Below are 22,391 nucleotides of genomic sequence, written 5' to 3'. Positions count from 1 at the left end.
AAAGGAATTTCAGCTGACCCCACCAAAGATGATGAAGACAGGGGAACAGACAGTATGACCTGAAGGGCTGTAGCCCTGACAAATGTGTTCTAGCACATCATCAATGCATCAAGAGCAGTAAGTGCTAGAAAAGAAATAAAAGTGGACAAATGCTACAACCCATCACTATAAATAAGTGAATTTATACTGTGAAAATGCACAGGATAAGGAAAAAGGAAAAGGAACAGGAAAAGGATGAAAGGAAAAAGTTTTATCCTCATGTAAAGTGTGTATTGTCCCTGCTATGCTGTAATGATAGTGTAAGACTACAGTGTAGCATCTCATTGGAGAACGATTCTTCAAGATTTCTGTATCTGCCTGTTGTTTATCAGTTTTCGTTATGTTTCGCTTTTGTCACAAGCAAGCAAAACTAATCCCATCTTAAGCCCCATCCCATCTCGAAATTTTTCTTCCTCTTCCTCCACTCTCATTTCATCTTGCCCGTGTTGGAAAAAAAAGAAAAAAGAAAAACCCTCCTGGTTCTTACATTCCCTTGCCGAATGCATTAAATTTTAATTTGCAGCAACCCAACTGGAATAATTTTCTAAATTGATAAAAGATAAGTCGTGTTTCCCATTGCCTGAGGCCATGGAGTAAATCCACAACAAACATGTAGCCACAGGCAACCAGTGACCCCTTTGGGCTTTGTCAGGGACATCACGTGCTGTCTCCCGCTCCTGTCACAGGCAGAAGGGGCTTCCGTGTCTGGTGTAGGGGGTCTGAGGGCAGCGTGTAGCCTTGTCCTCTGACCCCAGACGGCATGGACAGACCATTTCCCACCTGGAAAGACTGATAAGTAGTAAAGGCGATTATGTTTCCCTGTCGGCCCTTCCATGCGTATCGTTACCTTTCAGTACTGCTGCACCCCGTCGATTCGAGTTCATACTGCCCAGCGTATCAGCAGGCCTGCTGTAATATGGACCAGGCTAATACCTGTTTTTTTCTACGGGGTGCTTTTATTATCGCTGCTGCATTGCTGGGGTTTTTTTCCCGGTTTTCAATTAGATGGTTGGAGGCTCTCAGCAGTCTGTTTCTGTGTAATCTCTCAGCGAGGATGATAGTCTGTGGGACACTGATCACACCACACTTGTCAATTGTAGTTGGGCAGTCCTGTTCTTAATAAAATCATGATCTCACTGGGCTGTGATATAAGTCTCATACAGCTGATGTCTTTTATTTGAGTTAATCTCTCATCACTGAGAGAGCTCCTAAATCAGTCAGTGTCCCTCAGCTCCATTGATTTTTTTTGCAAATTACCAAGTACCAAAAGCTACTTCATTTTTTTTTTACTCTGGCTTTTTTGACCTCGGGATGAGGCCAATGAAGCCGGACAGTGATCCAATTGGTCACCACCATGTTTGAAATCTGCAGCCGCCCAAATATGTGAAACTGAGGGGGAAGAAAAGATGAAAAGACTGTAAATGTTTGAATAAATCCACTGGATGCGAACACTCTTTTGGTTAATGCTTTAGCTCCTTACATGTGAGATTTTCTTGAGAAGCATACTTTATTACATGCTTCTATTAATGGCTCCGTTTCTTTGTATTTACTTTAAGGCTGCAACAGAACCTGCTCCAGAGCACTAGTCTCTCATGAAGCAACCCGTAAAGCCCCAATCTCTGCTAAAGTGTCTGTGGACTTCTGATAGTTCAAGTTACCTATGAGAAACAGCCTACCTGTGCCACAGCAGAAACAGAATTCCTCTGCTCAATATGTGTCTTTGGGCCTATTTTGCAGGAGAAAAAAAATGCAAAAACTTTATGAAACTAGTTCATTGAGTATTCATGCAATGCAGCTTTTCTGCCAATGGCAGGACACCCACGGGGCCATTATCATATCACATCACACACAAAAACACTCCCATATGCACTGGTAGCTGCCACACAGTAAGTGGTGTGTGTCAGGGATTTGCAAGTGCACAAACAAGTCAAGTCTTTGAGCAAACCGGTTCATTTAGAATTAGTCTAGTTTGAAGACAATAACCGAAAGCTCGTCATCAACATGACACGCCTGAAGGCAAAAATCCTAAAAAGTGACATTAATGTGTGTACATTTAGCAAAATACACAAAATCTTTGCCTCAAGACTGAGCTTTGGCTGCGTGCCATATCATTTTACTAGCATGTTCTAGCACCCCATGCTGTCAGAACTAGAGAAAACAGTTGTCACTGGCTTAGTCATGGTGATTACACTTGGAGAACTCTTGTTTTGGCTGGCCTCAAAAGCTCGTTGATCACAGAAAGTCTTTGTTATCCACTTGTCGCACATCCGACTGAAGTCATCGCATCAAAATCCTTATATCCTCTGTTCACTTCAGTGATCCAGGCATTATACCTACACATGTATGGTTTCCGCTTTCTGAGGTGCTCACATTTTTTTCTGGTTTCTCCTCTGTCTGTGTCCTGGTCCGTTCACTGATTTGTAAGCAGAGGACAGAATTTGAATGAGGAAACACCTCTCAGTAAATGAGCCTTCAGTTCATTGCTCTTGACACAAGAATTTAGAGGTGATTTGGCAACAGGAAATATAAAATCTGCACTATTGTTCTGGATTTTCGGTTTATTCAAACTATAAAATTATTTTGATTGCATTTATCTTGTAGTAACAGGACAATATAAAGGTGTGTGTGTGTGTGTGTGTGTGTGTGTGTGTGTACACCAGTAGGTACTGTTTGGTACTGTCATTAATGTGAGATCTTGATTAATCCCAAAGACTTGCATCACAGAATCAAAACATGCCATTTGCACCTCTTCCAACCTTATTTACTCTCACAAACACACATTAATGGTGTTTATATGCGCATTGAAATCAGACTATATTTGCCTCCTTCATGGCCTGCTTAATTTATGCAACTGGATTTTCTGTCTAGACGTGTTTGCAGTAGCCAGATTATGGCTGGAGTCAAGCCACCCACTCACCCACACACACACACACACACACACAAATACGCACACTGGGTGGCAATTTGCACTGTTTTTCATTGTTGTTGGGTCACATCGGTAGACCTTTTACAAAGCACAACAATTCAAAATAGTTAGCCAGTGAGGTAGCTGCCCACTCTGGAGCTATTCCAAAACGAGCCCACTAAGTTAGCTAACAAGCGAGCATCATTGCTATGCTGCAAATATTTCAGCTATTGTTGGACTTATGCTTGAAGTTATGTTATAAAACTCATTTTAGTCTTGATTAGGTATTAACCATTATAAAATCTATCTCTCATTTTCATTAGTTGATGTAATCAAATAGCTGAAATATTCAAAATAAAGCAATGATGTTCACTTATTAGCTAACTTAGCAGGCTAGTTTTGGAATAGCTATGGCTCACTCTGATCCTGGGTGAACTGATTGGTTGTGCTTTAGCTCGCGATTTGAGCAGTTGTTGTTGAGGGTGGCACTTGGGCAGTCTCCCAGGCTGAACAGCCTGGAAGTCAACGGCTGAATGCCGGTTCACCCTGGAGCAGTGGGCACAGTTAAATCAATGGTAGTGGTGGACAAGTTTATGTGTCAATATTTGGCAGACTGTTGTTCTGTTCTCTTTTGGAGCACCAAAAGTGATGAACTTTAAAATATTGGGACCTTCAGATTGTGGTGGTCTTTGCGTCGTTCCACTAATACTTAGTCATACCAGGTCACTACCTCTTGCTGTTTATAGTGCTTCAAATTTCAGGTTAATGAAATGCAGATGATGTAGGCCAGCTCGCCATGCACAAATCACAACCAAGCTATCTTGGGATGGTGATCCGTCTACTCAAGGCCGATTCTAGTTGTGTAGTGGTGTCCACATACATTTTACATTTCAAACTACCACAGGAATTTATTTTCCTCGTGTGAATGTCAATGAGCTTTTGGAATGAGTGCAGACAAACACACTAGCACCACTAATTTGTGAATCTGAAACAGAAGCTTGCTTTATTTATAATGAATTCAAATGTATGTGTCTGTAAACAGTCACTTTCACATCCCCAGGGGTTTAATCTCTGAGTCTTGGTTGATCACTGACCACACATCCCATCAATGTTGAAAATCTAATTCCCCTCAGGCTTCCTAAGCTGAACACTTGCTAGGCCTTTGTGTGAAATCTAAAGCAGGGAGAGAAAAGTGGTTGAATGCAGAATAGAATGGACATCTGCTTTTACTCTGCGTGACAGCACACCATCTGTTCACTTTTACATATGTGTATGAATGCCACTCTCTGCTCGGCCAGGTGAGCTCCAAATCAGTATAGAAGCCACCTCATTTTGACCAAACAAAGGATTTGTGTCCTCTAAATGTCCTATATTAGACTAGCCAAAAGGAGAGTGACTGTATTAACTCATCATTACACAGTGTGTGATGATGGCAGGTAAATAAAATAGATTACAGGTGCAAAGCGTGAATAAGCTTCAAGCTAATATTACCCGCTTGTGTTTCCACAGTCTCTCTCAAGGATGGCACTTACATGATTTGATCATTTAATTCTTCAACACAGGTTTCAAAAAGTAGAGGCCTATTGTTGCTAGGCACTAACTAACCACCTCTTAAATATGTCTTGACATCAGTGAGCATCTTTCAATCGCCTGGAGTCTTTAAGGGCTCTCAAACTACAAAAAAAACAGATGACAGAGCAACATTATGTACTGTAGTTCAGGAAGTATATTTGCTTCTGAGCAGGAATCCTGCTCAACCAAATGAGCCAGATGTGGACCGCTGCAGCTATATTATTTTAAAGACACTGCTACAGTTTGGATGTTTCTGATTTGATGCCCCAACATAACAGCATGGACAGGAAAGGAGTTGGTGAACTCATCAAGTTTCTGTGAAAACTGGTCAAGTCCAATAAAAAGTGGAAAAATTTAACACAGTGAGTTGTTTTTCATGTTGTCATCAAACAGGCAAAACCCCATTAATTTCCAATGGCTCATTTGAACTCATTAATTATTAATATTCATTATTTAAAAGTTGGCGTAGTAACTAAGCAAACCTCGTTTTGAGCAAATGAAAAGAACTGCTGTGTTTATGATGAGCAAAGGAAACATGCAGATTAAATCAGGTTACGTAACAGAGTTGAAATCTGCACTGCTCGTTATTTTATCCTAAATTCAGAGGCAAAGGCATCTCTTTTGAAAAGCCAACTCTGGTCACTTTAAATCATCAGAATTAATGTTGCAGAAAACACAAGCAGAGGCTATTTAAAACCAGAGATTCACCAAGTAATGAAATTGACCCTCCGGTATTAAAGTCCATAATAGCAATAATAAAATAAGATAAAAAGATTCTATAAACATTTGCGCATATAGAAGTGAAATTTGTGGTTATTGAAACTGTTTGGATATGATCCCTTAATGCTTGACAAAACAAACATGTAAGCATGGATCTAAAACCAATTATTTACTTTAATTACAGTCCTTTCCCATTTGTCACATTTTGGTCTCAATCCAGGCTAATTATCAGAGGGTTCATCTCTCTCTCTCTCTCTCTCTCTCTCTCTGTCAGCCTTCCCCCTCACCTGCAACTTCCCCTCTGTCTGTATAGTTGGGTTTTTTTTCTTTCCATTCCAGATGGGATGGAGGGCAATAATGGAGTGGCAATCAGTGAATAGAGAGCACAGGGTTATTCTGTTGACCTGTACAAACTACCACAGGCCCCCGTTTCTCTGACCCTCAGCTATTACTACAAAGTGTCTACAGTGAATCATTCTTAATCTTTTGGCGTGTGGTTCAAAGCGTGTCTGCTTACCACAGAAGAGAGAAAAAAATGAAAAAGTGAATCGGACACAATTCCCACTTCATTTATTCTTAGTTCTGTCGTGATTGGATAGATTCCATTTTAGGCTCATTACAGGAGGGTCTGAGCTCCGGAGTGTGCCTGCTGTGCACTGTTTTGCCAGTCCATCACAGGACACACACACCATTCACACACACTAACACACAACCAAAGTGCATATTCCGGACTGAATCTTGATGCTATGAGGTGGTCACACTAAGTACTACCCACGATAGCAGAAAGTGAACCATTTTGCTTCTTGATGCTTTAGTCTGCATAGACTGGAAGGGTTCTCTGCCAATTGTTTCAGGTCTTCTCACCTATGCCCCTATGCTGCATCACCAAAAAATGTCATTTCAAACTATTGTGTGGATTTGTCACCCTTGTGGGGGACGTGAAAGGTTGACTGTATTTGCTTTATCCGTATGACCTCTTGGAAGACTCTCAGTCTCTCTCCTGACATTCTTTAAGCTGGAATCCCACATGTGGGACATTGCCTTGACGACAACACTCAATGTCATCAACCAATTTACACATCCTAATGAATGTTTATGTGCTACTATCGTATTAAGCATACTGCACCATTGTTGGTAGCTTACATTACCATCTTTTATACTGCAAATGTGTATCAGACAATGCTGAACTCGTCATTAAATGTGAAATGTTGTATTTGACACTTACATTTAAACTCTTTAAGACAGGTAGTCTAATAGTGTCTAAAACACACATACAGAGAGAAAGCGATATTTCAGAGCTGTCTCTGAATTAAAACAAACATTCACAGCACCAACAGTGCGTTCATCACTCAGTAGACAAACAAGATGTCTAAGTTAATTACCACAGCCTGTTTGATCTGCTTAGATTTAGGGAGGCTGGAACATTAACCAACAGATGGTACAAAATCAATGCAATATCTAATTTAATCTACAAAGACAGGTTTATAGTCAAAGGCATCTTGATTCCATTGTGACTGAGCAAATACACCTATAGAAGACAAGAGGATGGTGATGTATAAATGATAAATGCATCCGTTAACAAAAATAAAAGTCTCAGAAAAGTCATTATTATCAGATACGAAAGTTGAAACTATGAGATAGAAAATCATTAATATGAGATAAAATGTCATAATCATTAGAAAAAAGTGAAATGAGGTTAAAAAAAAGTCAGAATTATAAGATTATAAATTTAAATTATGAGAGAAAAAAGTCATACTTGTCAGATATACAATTGAAATTGTGAGATAAGAAAGTTATAATCATCAGATAGAAGGCTATAATTATGGGATAGACTATCATGTGGAGCAGTGGGATTGAAGCAGCAATCACCTGCAGAATGGAACAACAACAAGGAACGTTCAACTTTCCATGGTTGTAAACCCATGTTTGAAGTTTGAATTCACAATCCGTCTGTGTTGAGCTGTGAGCTTTGTTCTGCTGTCCATAATCTCATAATTAGGACTTTTTACCTCATAAGTTTGACTTATTTCTGTCATAGATAGGACTTATTTTCTCATAATTTTGACTTTTCATCTCCTAATCATGAATTTTTATGTCATAATAATGACTTCTGTTAAAAACATTTTTTTATGTTCACTGACAGAAGTGAGCTTCCATAGTAAAGGGATTTATAAAAGTGTAAATATGAAAGCCTGTATCTGCAGTAGACACACACAATTCTGCAGCATTAATACTTGGCTACTCCCATCATTTGAAAATACTGAATCTTTTCAAAATTCAAAAATGCACCTAAAAACCAAGGCTGCAGGCACCTCTTGGATGTCTGGAATCCTCATTTTACCTAAATCATACAATAAAAGCTGTTTTGAATCACATGCAACTTGATTTTTAGCAAACTAGGCTAATATGTATTAAAGCAGCCCTGCCAAAAATTGATAGTATAGCACTACCCACAGTGATGGTAGCTCAGTGTGTTGGGGACTGGGCTGAGAAGCAGAGGGTTCTTGGGTCAAACCCCAGCACTGACAAAACACGGAAGGTGCACCCTCAAAGCACTGCTGCGGTGCCCTTGTGTAAAGTGCCGAACTTTCAAGTGTTCCCTTTGGGCCCTGCGACGAACTGGGACTCAAGCTAAAACCCTTTTTTATATCATCTAACGTCTTTTCTTCAGTTACTCCAAGTCTAAAAGTGCAGTTTGATATTATAGAAGCCATTGACAAGGCATTTAAGAATGATTAAAAAGAAAAAGTACAGATGTAGACTTGAATACTGATGGTAACAAGGATACAATCAAGCCCAACAGTACATCTAACAAAGAATTGAAAAAGTAATCTGTCAAATACAGACACTGAGGGAGACACATGACAAGACATAAACGCTTCTTGGGCATCCAGCACATTCACTTCTGCGGGTTCTTAACTACTCCTCACTGGTTATTTAGAAAACTCCAGGATGTCAGTCACGTTTGTTCTGCTGACCGTGTCTCTCCCACCGCCCACCCAGGGAACACCAACAGTGTTTTTGCCCTGGACTACATCAGCGGCTCCCTGACGGTGAGCGGTCAGTTGGACAGAGAAAACCCACTCTACTCAGCGGGATTCACTCTCACTGTCAAGGTGAGCATTTGGGAAGATGACAGCTTTTTCCACTGGCAGCTCAAGAGGAGGCTATCAAATCAATGACGTGTCTGCCAGTATTATTGCCTCTTCATATATTGTAACACTTAATGCGCCTTGTATTATACAAACACACACTGCTGTAATTAGATGATATTTCAAGCTAACGCCTCACTTAAAGGGATGCTCTGTTAGCACTCGCTTACAGATGTTCCGTCAATATGTCTCAGTACAGATGTGACAAATTCAGGTCTCTTTAGTCAGTGTGTCAGTCAAAGCCTCCTTCTGTCATAATAACCACTTAAGCATGAGTCAGACAGGATTAGACTGAGTACGAAATAATGGAACAAGATTTGCTGTAGAGTCCTTATTGCTGAGGGATTTTTTTTGTCTTCCCTCCTCCCCTGATCAGTGTCACTTATGTTTCATAAAGTTAGGACTCTTGCCACCCCACCTCTCTAAAAAAGATAAATAAATATATATATATCCTTGTCACCACAGCAGGTCACTATATATATACTGTATATATATATATATATATTATAACCAGTTTGATCATACTATAATAATATTAATACGGTATATAATATTATTTTAGTTTTTGGACTTTTGCATAAGCGAATGCATAGAAGCCTTATCTTCTCTGTTGCCCTGTACCTTGTGATGAGTCAAATCGGTGCACCTTTACAGCACAATAAATTATGTTTTAGGTCACCCAGTGGCCTCGCCAATGCTCATGTGGTCTCATAGAGTTGCTATTAATACTGTAAAAATGAGCTTTAGAGATAAATCTGCCTCTGAGATTTTATACAGAGAAACTTCTAACACACATTTTGTAGATTTAGTCTATTTGTTTAATTGAAATCGATAATTACAATAGAAAAAAGTAGAATAAGTGAAATTGCCCCAAAATGTATTTATAAGATATGGATTTTTTTTCCTCCTTTAAATTCTCTCGCTCTATTTGAGCATTCTGAGAGGGTGCTAATATTGATTGTGGTGTGCCAAAGTAATACAAATAATTTCGCAACTTTAGTAGGCTTAGATAGTGCAGAGCACACAGAGGAGGAGACCAAAACACTGCTTGTGTGTGTGTGTGTAGATCTGCACATGCCCTTTGTCCCCCCCATTGTGCATGTTTTTATTTCTGCCCTGAGTCTGATCATCACCTTTTGATCCAATAAATAAACCGCTGAAAGGCCTTGCTGGAATTGAATGATGACCTCTATCACTAAAAACTATTTTCATTGCAATTATCTCTCTCCCCTCTCTTCTCTCTCTCACAATCTAAGGCCACAGAGCTGAGAGCTGACCGGTTTCCATCAGATGCAACAGTAATGACCACCTTTACCATCCTGCTAATTGACAAAAATGACAACGCTCCAAAATTCAACAGTTCGGAATACCGGGTCCGGATCACGGAGCTGGCCCAGGTGGGATTTGCCCTCCCCCTCTTCATCCAAGCTGAGGATAAGGATGAGGTGGGTAGACTCAGTCAAAGAATTCTCTGATATAGGTAAGATTTCAAAGGTAATGATGGTTGGAACTGGAAATGTTCCAAGTTATATCTGAAGACTAGGTTCAGCCTAGATGTCTTTCATGTATTATAACAGAGGAATAAGGAATAAATCCCTTTCTTCTCCCCTTTGCAACGTAATCTGCATATATCCACTCAGTCCTCTTGTTTTAAAGCATTGTTCTTTAAAGGACCACAGCAGGTCACTTTCTACCAGGTTAAAATCAGACCACAGTGTGATATAATATTGCTAATTTAATTTTCAATAATATATGATCACCTGAAATTGCAAAGGTGTCATGCTGAAGCCTAATGTTATTCCTTCAGTTTTATTTATAAATGTTCAAATTTAACATGCTCTCAGTCCACCATTGCTTTTCCAAGACTTCTGACCTTTTAAATGGGAATTAAGGAGAGCTGTTCTAGGGTGATGCACATTAATATGACCCCTGTCATGACCAGGCTTGCCATGGATACAGCGCTATGATGTTTTACTCTACGCAAAAACATCACAATCTGTCCTTCACACTCAGATCTGCTGACATTTTTCTGTCCAGACACAGCTAATAAAGTTACACGAGCAGGAGCGACCCTGGTAAATGTCATAAAAATATTCATTTCCTCACTGCAGTGTCATTTCATATGAATGTCTGCTGGATGTCAGATTCTCTCCTCTGACTCTATTTTTTTTTCAGAATTGCACCTTAGATTAATTCTAAATTGAGCCAAATATGCTCACTTACAAACTACACTGTCGTCACGACCTGAAGGTTAGTTGATGCTGTTTGCGCACAGCTATGTGATACAGTCATAAAGCAGCTGTCATGGGTGATTCCGAAGCTATTGGGACATCCTTATCACCATTGTCCTTATTAATCAAGGATAATCAGGTCAAAAAAGTATGTAGGCTATTGTACGTAGACAGTTGCCTCCACCGCAATAATAATGTTAAAATATACTTCATGAGCAACAGCCTGAATTGCCTCTTTAGTCCATATTATGCCAACTGAGGACACAAGGCATCAATAAAAGATCCATTAGTAGGAACTGTCTCATTTTTCACCAATCACCATTTTTCATGGTGATTTATCAAAGCCTGAAACAATAACAGCTGGGATGAATGAGAAGTGTATGGTTTGTTTTCCATGATATGGTTGCGATTTATCTTGTTTACATATTCACTTGCTTGCCTGTGTATGAGAGAGATGTGTACGACATTAATGTGTCGGCCACTTCCCCTTACCTGTCAGCCTGTTACGCACCTATATGTAACACGCATCGCTATAATTTTTCTGATTTGTCTGCCGCCCCAGCCCCTCTCTTACTTCCTTTCTCCATGCATGTGCAAATGTTCACTCACAACAGCACATTGAATTCAACTACAATTTAATTTGCAGTGGAAGAGATGGGATAGAGCAGCAAATTATAGCTAACGAGGAAAATCAATCAACTGGGCTGCAGATAAGCTGAAAGCTAGTCAGGTCTGATTGATTCGGGCACAGGAGGCGACTGGGTGGAATTTGACAGATAACTGTGAGTCAAGTGGACTGAGAAAAGTGTGTAGAGCAAAGGGAGGAGAAAAATGATTACAAGGGTGAAAAGAATAAAAGTAGAGAACACGAGAGACAGAGAGAGAGACACTGTTCACTGTTGCTTCAAGAGCTCACCTTTGCACCAACACGATGATCTCAGAGGAGCAGCAATGTTCTCAAGTCCCCCAACTCATGTGTGGTGACCCTGTTTGAAAAGTGTCACACATTCACCCAGGTCACGGAGGAAAATTTGAATCTGTGATGTTTTTTTGTTTTATTTTCCCATTAAACCGGCAATGCATTACTGATATACACTTATTCACACTCCACTACTTCTGCACTCAAACGACACTTTTTCCGAGTGTCAAGGATTAAAGACAGATTTTTTTCTTAACCATGACACAAGCGGTAGTTACCTCCTGTCTGTCTGGGCCAGACTCCATATCCTCTTCTGCTTGGGTTAACATTTATAAAACTTTTGCTGCTGGAAGTTGTCACTAAACTTTGTGGCAGCTGCAACTGACAGGGTGGTTTTTATTGGGGGCTTCTAAAGGCAGAGGCAAATGGACGGGCAATCACGTTTATGGGCAGTTTGAGGTGACATCCCTGCATATTGGATAGTCTTTTAAATAGGAGTCATCAGCCACAATGGTTCTCCCAGAGATGAAAACAAAAACAAGGGGGCTATTTCAACCGGCAGCATAATGCCCATCGACCACCACACACATCTTCCTCACTCTGCCACAATGGCAACATGATTGGCTGCCCTGCGGCTTGATATTACAAAACAGGAGGAATCCACAAATGCCTTTTCTGTTGCAGCCACCCACTTCTTGAGGCAATGATATAATCACCTGGCATATGTTTACCCAGAATTCCTATGACCCTTTATCTGAGGAAAAAAGGAATATTGAAAAATAAGTTTGTAGCTTTTCCTCGGCTGGGCTATTCATAGTTGCATGTAATGCTAATAAAAAAAATTAAATAAAAAAAACCTAATCTCACAGAACACATCACACACAAGTAGTGCAATGCAGTACATTATCAGAATCCATAAGCTAACATTGTCTTTCAGACTGTATAGTCAGCTCTGTCTCTGTGTAGAACAAGATAGTCATGGTTGTCACAAATGATCATTTTTCAACTCTAAGCACTGATCAAAGCGCATGGTTTTGACACCTTTGTATACACACACACACGCGCGCGCACACAAACACACAGACAAGCATGCACACACAAACACACAAAAGACACACATACACACACACACACAGTGCATCAGCTACACCCAGCACTTAAGTAACAGTCAACATAAAGTGATAATTAGGGCTTAAGTTCTTATTTTCAAATCTTTTAGTTCCAAAAACATTGTTTCTTGTGTCAAATGTATATGAAAGTGAAAATGACTGTGAACTCTCCACCATAAATCATGTCAGCGTGGGCAGCCTAGCTGATCTGGACCAATGCAGCTCTGTGAGGAAAGAAAAAAAAGACGACACGCTTTATGTTCTAACAACTTTCTCTCAGACCAAATCAAATCAATCTTTATATAGCGTCTTTAACAATCAAAATTGCTTAAAGGTGATGGCCGGCTGGGTAGAGAAAGAGGAGAGGAGAGGAGAGGAGAGGAGAGGAGAGGAGAGGAGAGGAGAGGAGAGGAGAGGAGAGGAGAGGAGAGGAGAGAGAGGAGAGGAGAGAGAGGAGAGGAGAGGAGAGGAGGAGAGGAGAGGATGGGCACAGAGCCAGAAACACATACAAAAATACACTATTTATACAGCGGGTCAACGGGGCCGGAGGTCATCATGCAGCTCCGAAGGCGGCGATACCTGTAAATGAATACAGAAGGGGGGGGGGAAGCAGAAAAACTACACAAGAATCAGCATAACTAGTCTGCTTGATGAGGAGGAGGAAAGGAGAGGAGAGGAGAGGAAACCATGACCCAGTGGGGTGACAGAGGCCTGTCAGGTGATCATGTTTCCGGACCCTGGCAGCCTTGGCCTATAACAGCATAGCTAAGATGTTAACCTAATGATTAGACGACCCCCTAAGTATGATAATTTGTCTGTCTATAATAGTAACTGAAACTACAGAATTAGTAACAATAAGCTTTTTCAAAGAGGTAGGTTTTAAGTCTGATCTTAAAAGTAGCGATAGAGTCAGCCTCCCGTACCTGGACAGGTAGCTGGTTCCATAGCAGGGGGGCCTAGCTAAATGCTCGCCCCCCCCTTCTACTCCTAGAAACCCTGGGAACCACAAGTAAACCAGCATTCTGAGAGCAGAGCGGTCTATTGGGCTGGTAAGGTATCACTAGCTCCTCCAGGTAGGATGGAGCTAGGCCTCTGAGGACCTTGTAGGTCAAAAGAAGGGTTTTAAAAATTATTGTAAATTTAACAGGCAGCCAATGAAGAGATGCTGTTACAGGAGTGATGTGATCTCTTTTGTCAATACCTGTCAGAACTCTGGCTGCAGCATTTTGGATCAGCTGGAGGCTTCTTAAAGAGTTGTTTGGACACCCTGATAATAAAGAATTACAATAGTCCAGCCTGGAAGTAACAAATGCATGGACTAACTTTTCAGCATCATGCCGCGTCAGTAGCTTCCTGATCTTTGTGATGTTTCTCAAGTGAAAAAAGGCACTTCTAGAGACTGTTTTAATGTGTGAGTTGAAGGAGAGGTTTTGATCAAAAGTTACTCCAAGATTCCTCACAGAGAGACTAAATGTTAATGAGATACCATCTAGAGTGATCATGTGATCTAATCTATCCCTGAGAGGTTCAGGACCAAACACAGACACAGCATTTACTTCTTTAGTATCGTAGCTACAGTAGCTCCTCTGTTGGACCAGCCAACCAGGGTCAGCTTTCACTCCCCTCATGCATTACAGAACCTTGGCTGTGCGTGACCCTGTCACTGTTCCTTCCCTGGACCACTTTTGATAGACACTGACCGACGCAGACCTGGATCTCACTCAGGTCCTTACACATTTTTCTGATTCTATTGCATCAATTCAGAGGACAAAGTTTTCATTTATTGTCTTATATGTCCCAGGTGCCATGACGACAAGATAATGTGTGGTCATAATGTTTTGCCTGATTGGTCTATATGCCTAAACCATCCTGCACAGAAGAGTATATGGGCCGATGTGCCTTATACTGTGATCATCAGTAGCAGACAATATGTTTTATTAACTGTATTTTAACAGCCTGGTTTGGAAATGTCTGGCACATATACATACATTTATTTTACTTTATTACCTCAGATTTTATTGATAGTAGTGAAAGATTCAGACGCTCATGCCCAGAAAAAAAAATACAATTATCCTCTCTAACTGTTACACATTGACATTCTTTCTAAAATCTAAAATGATATCTCTTCTGTCCTCACAGGGGGTGAACAGCATGTTCCAGGTGTTTCTGACGGGAAACAACTCAGAGTACTTCACCCTGTCCCCCACAGCAGTGCAGGGGCGTGCGGACATCAGAATGAGGGTGGCCATGCCTTTGGACTATGAACACATACGCAGCTACAGCTTCTCTGTGAGTTTTCAGCTCATTGTGAGTGTGTATGTGTGTGTGTGTGTGTGAGAGAGGATGGATGAAATTCCAACACATGGAGAGAGGACCTTAAGCAACAAGGCTGGGTGTAGCTTTTATGTCCATGGAATTTAATTGATCGGAGTCTTAGACACACTGCATATACACCTGTGTGTGTGTGTGTGTGTGTGTGTGTGGTGTGTGTGTGTGTGTGTGTGTGCGTGTGTGATCAGTAAAATTGCCACCATTATCAACACCACCCTGTCAGCTAATTGGCTAAATATAATCAAGATTTTGAGTCTGTTAAATTGTGTCATTTTTTCATTTAATTTTCCTGATGGCTTTGTCTCTTTCGGGGTCACGGGAAGGATGCCAGAGCCCGTCACAGCTAGATATGGCGAAGGCAGGGTGCACCCTTGGATGAGTCGCCAGCTCATTGCAGGGCCCTGTGTGAGCAATTGTGGGTTCTGTACCTTGCTCAAGGGTACCTCAGCGGTGCTCTGAAGTCGGGGGCTCGATCCAAGAACCCTCCGCTTCTCCCCCCAGTCCCCTACAACTGAGCTTCTGCCTCTACCTGCATCTTTTTCATTTCAAACAGTTCTTTTCCTTTTAGAACTCTGCTGCAGTTTCTTTTCATTTATCATTTTGGGTTTTTAATCTACAGCTCTGTCATTCCTCAGCTTTATGCCAATGAGTCCATGTCTGACCATGTGGGGTTCGCGCGTGTGTTTATTGAGCTGATCAATGAGAACGACAACCGGCCCATCTTTAGCAAACCGCTGTATAACATCAGCCTTCCAGAAAACACAGCTCCTGGTACTTCACTGCTCCACATCCTGGTGAGTGTCATAAAATAAAATGTGATTTATTCTTGAAATTTGCCTGAATCACATTACACCACACCTATTTACTAGAGTGTTCCATTGGCCTGGTTTACAGTGGGTGCCTTCTTGACTTTGTGAGCCTACTGTGCCAGCATCAAGTTTTAATTATGGAGACTCCAAATAGGCTGCCTTGAAAAAAGCCAATCAATGCTGAAGCTATGGGCTAGCCTTAAACCACTTTTTATTGCCCATTGTAATGCCATATTTTTTAGAACGCTTTTTAGAACGTTTTACCATCCTGTCACTTTGAGAGACCTACAGTTGTGAAAATCCCTCATGATATATTTCTATTTGGTGTTTTATGTAGCTTCAGTGCTGTCATGCTCCCCTTAGAAACTGATAAAAGTTGCCTTCTTTCTTGTTTTCATCTACCAACAAATTGTTCCCCCGTTTCATCTTAACATCTCAGTTTGAAGAAGCTGTGGTGACATATTTCCAGTTGTATGTGGTTGGGACAGAAGCTACAGATTTCATGTATTGACTCTTGATTGGAGTCTGTGAACAATAACCGCTGACAGGATGAAAGCGAAACTGCTACTGCTACTTATAATAGACAATCCTCAGTCAAAATGACCTTCAGGTATTTTTGCTTACACTTAAAAAAAGAAATCTGTAAATTCTGTAAAGTGGAATGAGTTATCACCACTTACGACAGTCTCCGCCTGTTTTCTGGTGATTCTGGTGCCATGGCTCACCCAGTCTAGGTGTCATTTTTCCACACCAATCAAACCTTTAACTCCCCTTCCCTGAGCTTGTGTGACTCACAGTTTTGACGTAAAGTGTAAAAGGCTTTAGCCGCCCTATTTAACAACTGTGGAACTCCTTATACCTGTTTAGGGTTAGCACAAGCACCAAAGCAGCACAAGACACAACACATTTGATTTTACTAAAAGTTTAGAAATCATCATTAGTTTTATTTCTCAATTTTCCAGCAGCTGGTCCCACTCTCAGTTCTCGTTTCTTTCTCACAGATAAAATGTCCTTGAAAGAGGACACACAGCTAAGTTCACTCTCAACCTATGACCAGCACTGACTCCCTTATGGATATCCAAAAGCTTTTAACATCTCTTCAGAACACTGAATTATTATTCATTATCAGTCATCCCTGTGACAGGATGCCCACAATCTACAAGATAAAAGTGCAAACACCCCAGTGTGAAAATCAATAGTGTTTATAGACTTGCTCATGAAATGGAGATTGCAGCAGCAGGCTGATACCTGATAAGTCTAGCTGATATTGGCCTCATGCTGGAGAACAAGGCCTGCTGGAAAATGTTGTTTTCTGGATGTAGAGAGTGGGTTGCCTCCAGACCCCAAAAAACAGAAAATATGACTGGAAACAGAACACAGAACTATTAAAATATATGCTTTGTGACAATAGAGAAATGAAGGCAACAACATTTTATCCATCCTTTTACTGTTCCAGCTCTATAATTTGTGGAACAGAAAAGATTTCTTTAAGAATACATTTTAACCCAGCTCATGTGTCACCAGGTACATTCTGCCCACCAGCCACCTGTCAATGACAAATAATACAAAGAGACCTCTGCAGAAGTGGTAAATGTGAGTTAATATGTGCAGACCCTAACTGGTTCAACACTGCCGTTGAAAGACACGTTTTCAATTTGTGATCCCCATTATGTTCATCTCACTCAATCTGTTTAAACTTCTCACACAGACTAAAAGCCATGACTCACTCACACAGCACTGTGATTTTAAGCACACGGGCTGACAGAAGCTCCTTTCTGCTCTGACAGAGCTGCAAATTCTCATTGTTGAAGATCAGAACAGGATCATTATGCTCTTTTCAGAAATCTGAAACCACTTAAATCAAAGTGTATGCTAGTTCACCCTCTTGCCTCATTATGCGTATTTGAATTATATAGTTAAATTCCTTACAAACCCCAAACAGGGGAGTCATGTAAACAATGTTAAATATGTAAAGGGATTTAGATAGCATATATGGTTATCTATGGGAGAAATGAATACAAATTGAGTCATTTCTGTGTTTATGCTAAGCTAACAATGCACAGAACATATCTTCATGACTTTGATATTATTGTCACAATTAGAGCTCATCGTTAGTCAGTTTATTATCCCGTAACAATAGAAACATGGACATGAAGTCAATCATCCTGGCCATTAACAATAAGCAGAATTCAATTAGGTTTAATCCCCTGCTCTTTGCGTAAATACTTATGCTCCCTCAGATTGAAGTGCTCATGTTCATGCGTTTGGCACAATTCTAGACTGGATTATGTTATGTCCAACATTTTACTTATGCTAATTGCAAGTTTTCGTTTTAGTTCCCAGTTGGTTTTTTAAGGTGCCAAACAAGCAGTGCGACAATATCATTGAAATTATTGCATTGATAATATTTAAAGATTATCTGATCAAAGCTTATGTACAGTGTTCACCAGTGCATTACACACTTTTGCATCCCTTAGGACACTTGTGTTTAATCTGAGACCCCCCCACCACACACACACACACACACACACACAGACACCCATACATAAAAACACACACTGTGCAGGCAGCACACACGAGCCAGGCAGGGACTTTTTAAATATTAATAGAGTGCAGTATTATCTCTGATTATAGATATTTATTATGATTTGTTCTTTTGTCTGGTTGTCTTTCTCAATCACACTGGAGACCAACAACAACTCGTGCTGGCATCATCAATTTTTTTATTATTTCCTTGTGTTTTAGCAAAATTTGGGTTTAGGTTTTATTTCTCTTCTATTTTTAGCTACTAGATTCCAGGTGTAGCAAAGATTAGCACGCTGTTTTTGTTTCCTTTCGATTCAGTTTTTCCCTTCAGGCTTTTCCTTTGAGAGCCAATGTAGGTCTTTGGATACATTAGATTTTATTTTTTTTTACAATAAATTATATATGATATGTGATATTTAGTCCTTTTTATCTTCTGCTAAGGCCCTGCTGTGCGTGTTACAAGCTTTTGTTCAGATGTTCAGATATTTGGGGTCTATGACACAATGATAAATGCTTGTTGCAGCACGTTATAAATTACAGAGTGGAGAATGTTTGGCTATCGGTGCTGTTTAGATAGGCCTTTACAGGATAATAGCCACAACAGTAATTAGAATTTGTGATGATGAAGCCCAGCTCTCTGCTGCATGCGGGAGCTCACACATTGTCACTGTTGATAATTGGCCACTTATCATGGTGTTCTGACATCATGAGCCAAGATACAAATAGGAGTACAAAGGAGGACAAAGAGGAGCAAGTGGAAACATTTCCCAGAGTTCAGAAAATACACTTAACTGCTCTACATTAGATCAATCTCTTATTTCATGAACCTCTGGTGGAAATGGCTGCAGGTAGCACAGGTAGATTTTTTTTTTTGACAGATTTTGACTTTATTTTTCATATTTTCATTTCTCTTCTTATCAAACTCAGAAAATAAGTAACTCCATACATAATAAAGATTAACAGATGGATTGATTTAAGAATGTAAGTAAATGTTAATAAATCAATAAATGTTGATGAGGGTCCCTCACTAGTGGGCGCTAGCGTGCCTTGCTCAAGGGTACCTCGGGATTGTTCTGAAGACGTAACGCATCTCTCTAGCTCTCAGCCCACCTTTCCACACTTAAAACTGCAATCAGGGATTGAACTAAGACCTACTTTGCTAGAGGGCTTATGGAACATATTTACGATTAAAATAAGTATTCATCTTTCAGGCTGAATTGTAGAAGAATTGCATATGAAACTAATTTATTTTACTCATTTTAAACACAATCTGATAGAACTGTAATTCTTGTTTCTGCTGCACCCTTACATTAAAGTTAATACAGACTGAAAGGTTAGGCTGACCCTCCCAGTATGTGACATTTTGGTGAATCACAGACTGAAGAACATTTAGAATTTAGGAAGTAAAATGAGTAGATTAATTTCTCTGTTAATGACAAATCAGACAGTTAAAAAGCCTGAAAATCAGAGAACATTTCTGAAGGGCAGAGTGCAGCACAAGTTTGATGAATCATGTCCTGTTCTGTCTTGAGAAGTATTGCAAAACTCAAAGTCCACGCACAGAATTTGCATTCAGATGACAATTATATATAAGACAGATGACAAATACCAAATGCTAAAACTGGAAGGTGTTCAGTGTCCAAAATTTCTGTGAAGAGGGAAAGTCCCCCCTCATTATTATATTCAAGTTGTCTGTGTACGTAGTATTTTTTTACTCTAATATTTTTTTATTCCCTCCTTCTCATCCTAATCTCTTTCTTTCATCTTGGAGGACAGAGAAAGGGAGAAGGAAAGGAGGCGGACTAAGCCCTGTTGGCAAAGTGAAGCTGCCAGCCACAGAGCTCTGCATTAAGCCTCTTCTCTGGCAGCTCAAACTGTCTCCAGCTTTATGCCCACAATGCTCTTTCCTCCTCTTTCTTCATCTCCCCCTCCTCTTTCCCTCTCATTGCAGAGGTAACAGCTTTATTATGTGTTATAATTATTATATTTGCTGCTGTACATGCTCACCGTATCTTGGATGTGGGGGTGGATGGCCAGCAGATGGAGATGACAGAAACCGCCCTTTTAGTGAGCAGCAGCCAGTCCGAGTGCCCCACCTGTTTAAAAATGTTTTGGGTAACTGGAACATGTATAAATGCACATATGTCCTCAACCTTATGCTTGAGTTAAATGTGAAAAACACACAAAAACACACACACCAGGAAATGGTGCCCGCGTTCTGCAACTCCAAGGAGACATGTTTTGCATCTAGTGACTGCTGAAGAGATTTGAGTTTGGTAGCTCTCATTGTGCACATACAGTACAAGTGATTGGAAAATGAATATATATATATATATATATATATATATATATATATATATATATATATATAAATGGACCTGATGAGTGCTGAGGAAGAAAGCCTGAGTTTCCCAACAGCCACATCTTTATCACTGACTTCTCAACCACGATTGTGTCAAACTGGACATCCTAACTATGGCATTGGTGGATGTGTGTGTGTCTGTGTGTGTGTGTGTGTGTGTGTGTTGGTGGGTGGGTGGGTGTGTTTACTCTGTGTAGCTGAGTTTAGGTGTGCAAAAGTGAAACAGAAGTGGTTTGTCTGTCTTTGGACTATGGTGGTGGTTTGGAGGGCGGGGGGGGGCATCTCTGTTTTGACAGCAGGATTTGACAGCCAGTAATTGGTTTCCTTTTCCTTGCCTCTCAAAGCTTCTGCTGTAAAAAAAAAAAAAAAAAAAAAAAAGCAATTTTAGGAGCCAATCAATTCAAATTCAAGCTCAGCCAAGATAGAAAAGCCTGTGCAGCATTAACCTGTCTGTCCATGAGATAGCTGCACTGATAATCTGCTCCAATAGCCACTCCAATCCAACCTCAGTTTACACACACACAAACACACACACACACACTCTCTGTTGTTCTGTCCATCAGCAGATGCTCTTATTTCCTTTTGTTCTTGAAAGCAATTGAGTGTGATAATAGAGGTTTATGCTAGAAATATTGGAGATGCATATTTAGCCTGGCACAGAACAGATCAGGAAACATGAGTCATCTCACTCTACATGTACGATATTTCAAAACATTGAGGAAATGCACCCAGTTGTCCCACATATGGAGCACACCAGCATGTGGACATACACTTTCGTAAGGCACCCACAGAGCCACCTCTGCCTGCTAGCCTTTGCCTCTTTAAGGAGAGGAAACACATCATTTAACCAAACTGGTCAACTGAGAACTAATTTCTCCTTTGTACTTACTGCCTGAGGACCGCAGGGTGTGCAGAGTTTATATTGGCAATCAGCAGCAAACCGACTCAAACGCTTTAACAACCTAGTCTGGATTTTGATCAGATCACTGACTCTTATAAGTCAGTGCCAGAACATGGTGATTTGGTGATTTGGGAGTAGAATTCATCTACAACACCTCATCTAGAGTGCTAATGGCTCATTACTTCTATTTTAATGTCAAGTTGTATCTTCAACTCAAGACCAGCTCTTGTGCTTCATAGGCTCAGTGCAAGCAAATTAGCTTAGCTTTCTTTCTCTGTTTTTGCCTTTCTTCATCCAACTCCACCAACATTCTTATCACCTGTAATTCCCCGTACTAAGAAATCTCTATGTTACATAATGAGGATCAAATGATCAAATTATCTGGTGTCAAGGATTTAGGGAGACACTGCCGATCTCAGCATAACCCCATCTGCCATCCATCATGCTGCAGGCCTTCCTTATATTAAAAATAATAATAATTCTTTGGTAAACAGTTGCCAAAGTGCCTGGTGTGCACTGCTGTTGATGGTGAGAGCAGTGGGGCAAAAGATACAGCAGGTGGTGGTGGAAGACTTATCTCCTGTCTGTCTCTCAGGATAGGTCATTGTGTGAGACAGGTTCAGCTGCGAGAGTAGAGGCAGCGCTTGCTCCCAGGCTGAGCCCACTCCTGTCACCACTGCGATAGCTGTCAAGCTAACACTCCCACCACTATCATTGGAGCACTTATGGGCCTGTCACTCACCTGGGAGAGAGGGCACAAGGGAAAAGGAGAGCAGTGGCAGTGTGCTGAGGCAGATATATAGTGAAGAGGGGAG

General features: G+C 40.6%; 1 protein-coding gene across 1 annotated transcript in view; it reads left to right on the top strand.

Annotated features, from left to right (window-relative positions):
- The window catches only part of cdh23 (cadherin-related 23), a 172,395-nt gene that overhangs the window by 88,484 nt on the left and 61,520 nt on the right, over window positions 1-22,391 (top strand). Inside the window, exons 10-13 of the mRNA XM_057047827.1 lie at window positions 8,240-8,352; window positions 9,645-9,833; window positions 14,787-14,936; window positions 15,614-15,772. Coding sequence (XP_056903807.1) covers window positions 8,240-8,352; window positions 9,645-9,833; window positions 14,787-14,936; window positions 15,614-15,772 — 611 coding nt within the window. The remainder of the gene's footprint in view (window positions 1-8,239; window positions 8,353-9,644; window positions 9,834-14,786; window positions 14,937-15,613; window positions 15,773-22,391) is intronic.

The sequence above is a fragment of the Takifugu flavidus genome, chromosome 11, assembly GCF_003711565.1.
Source record: "Takifugu flavidus isolate HTHZ2018 chromosome 11, ASM371156v2, whole genome shotgun sequence".
Taxonomy (NCBI): Eukaryota; Metazoa; Chordata; class Actinopteri; order Tetraodontiformes; family Tetraodontidae; genus Takifugu; species Takifugu flavidus.
This window is presented reverse-complemented; position numbering and strand designations above follow the sequence as displayed.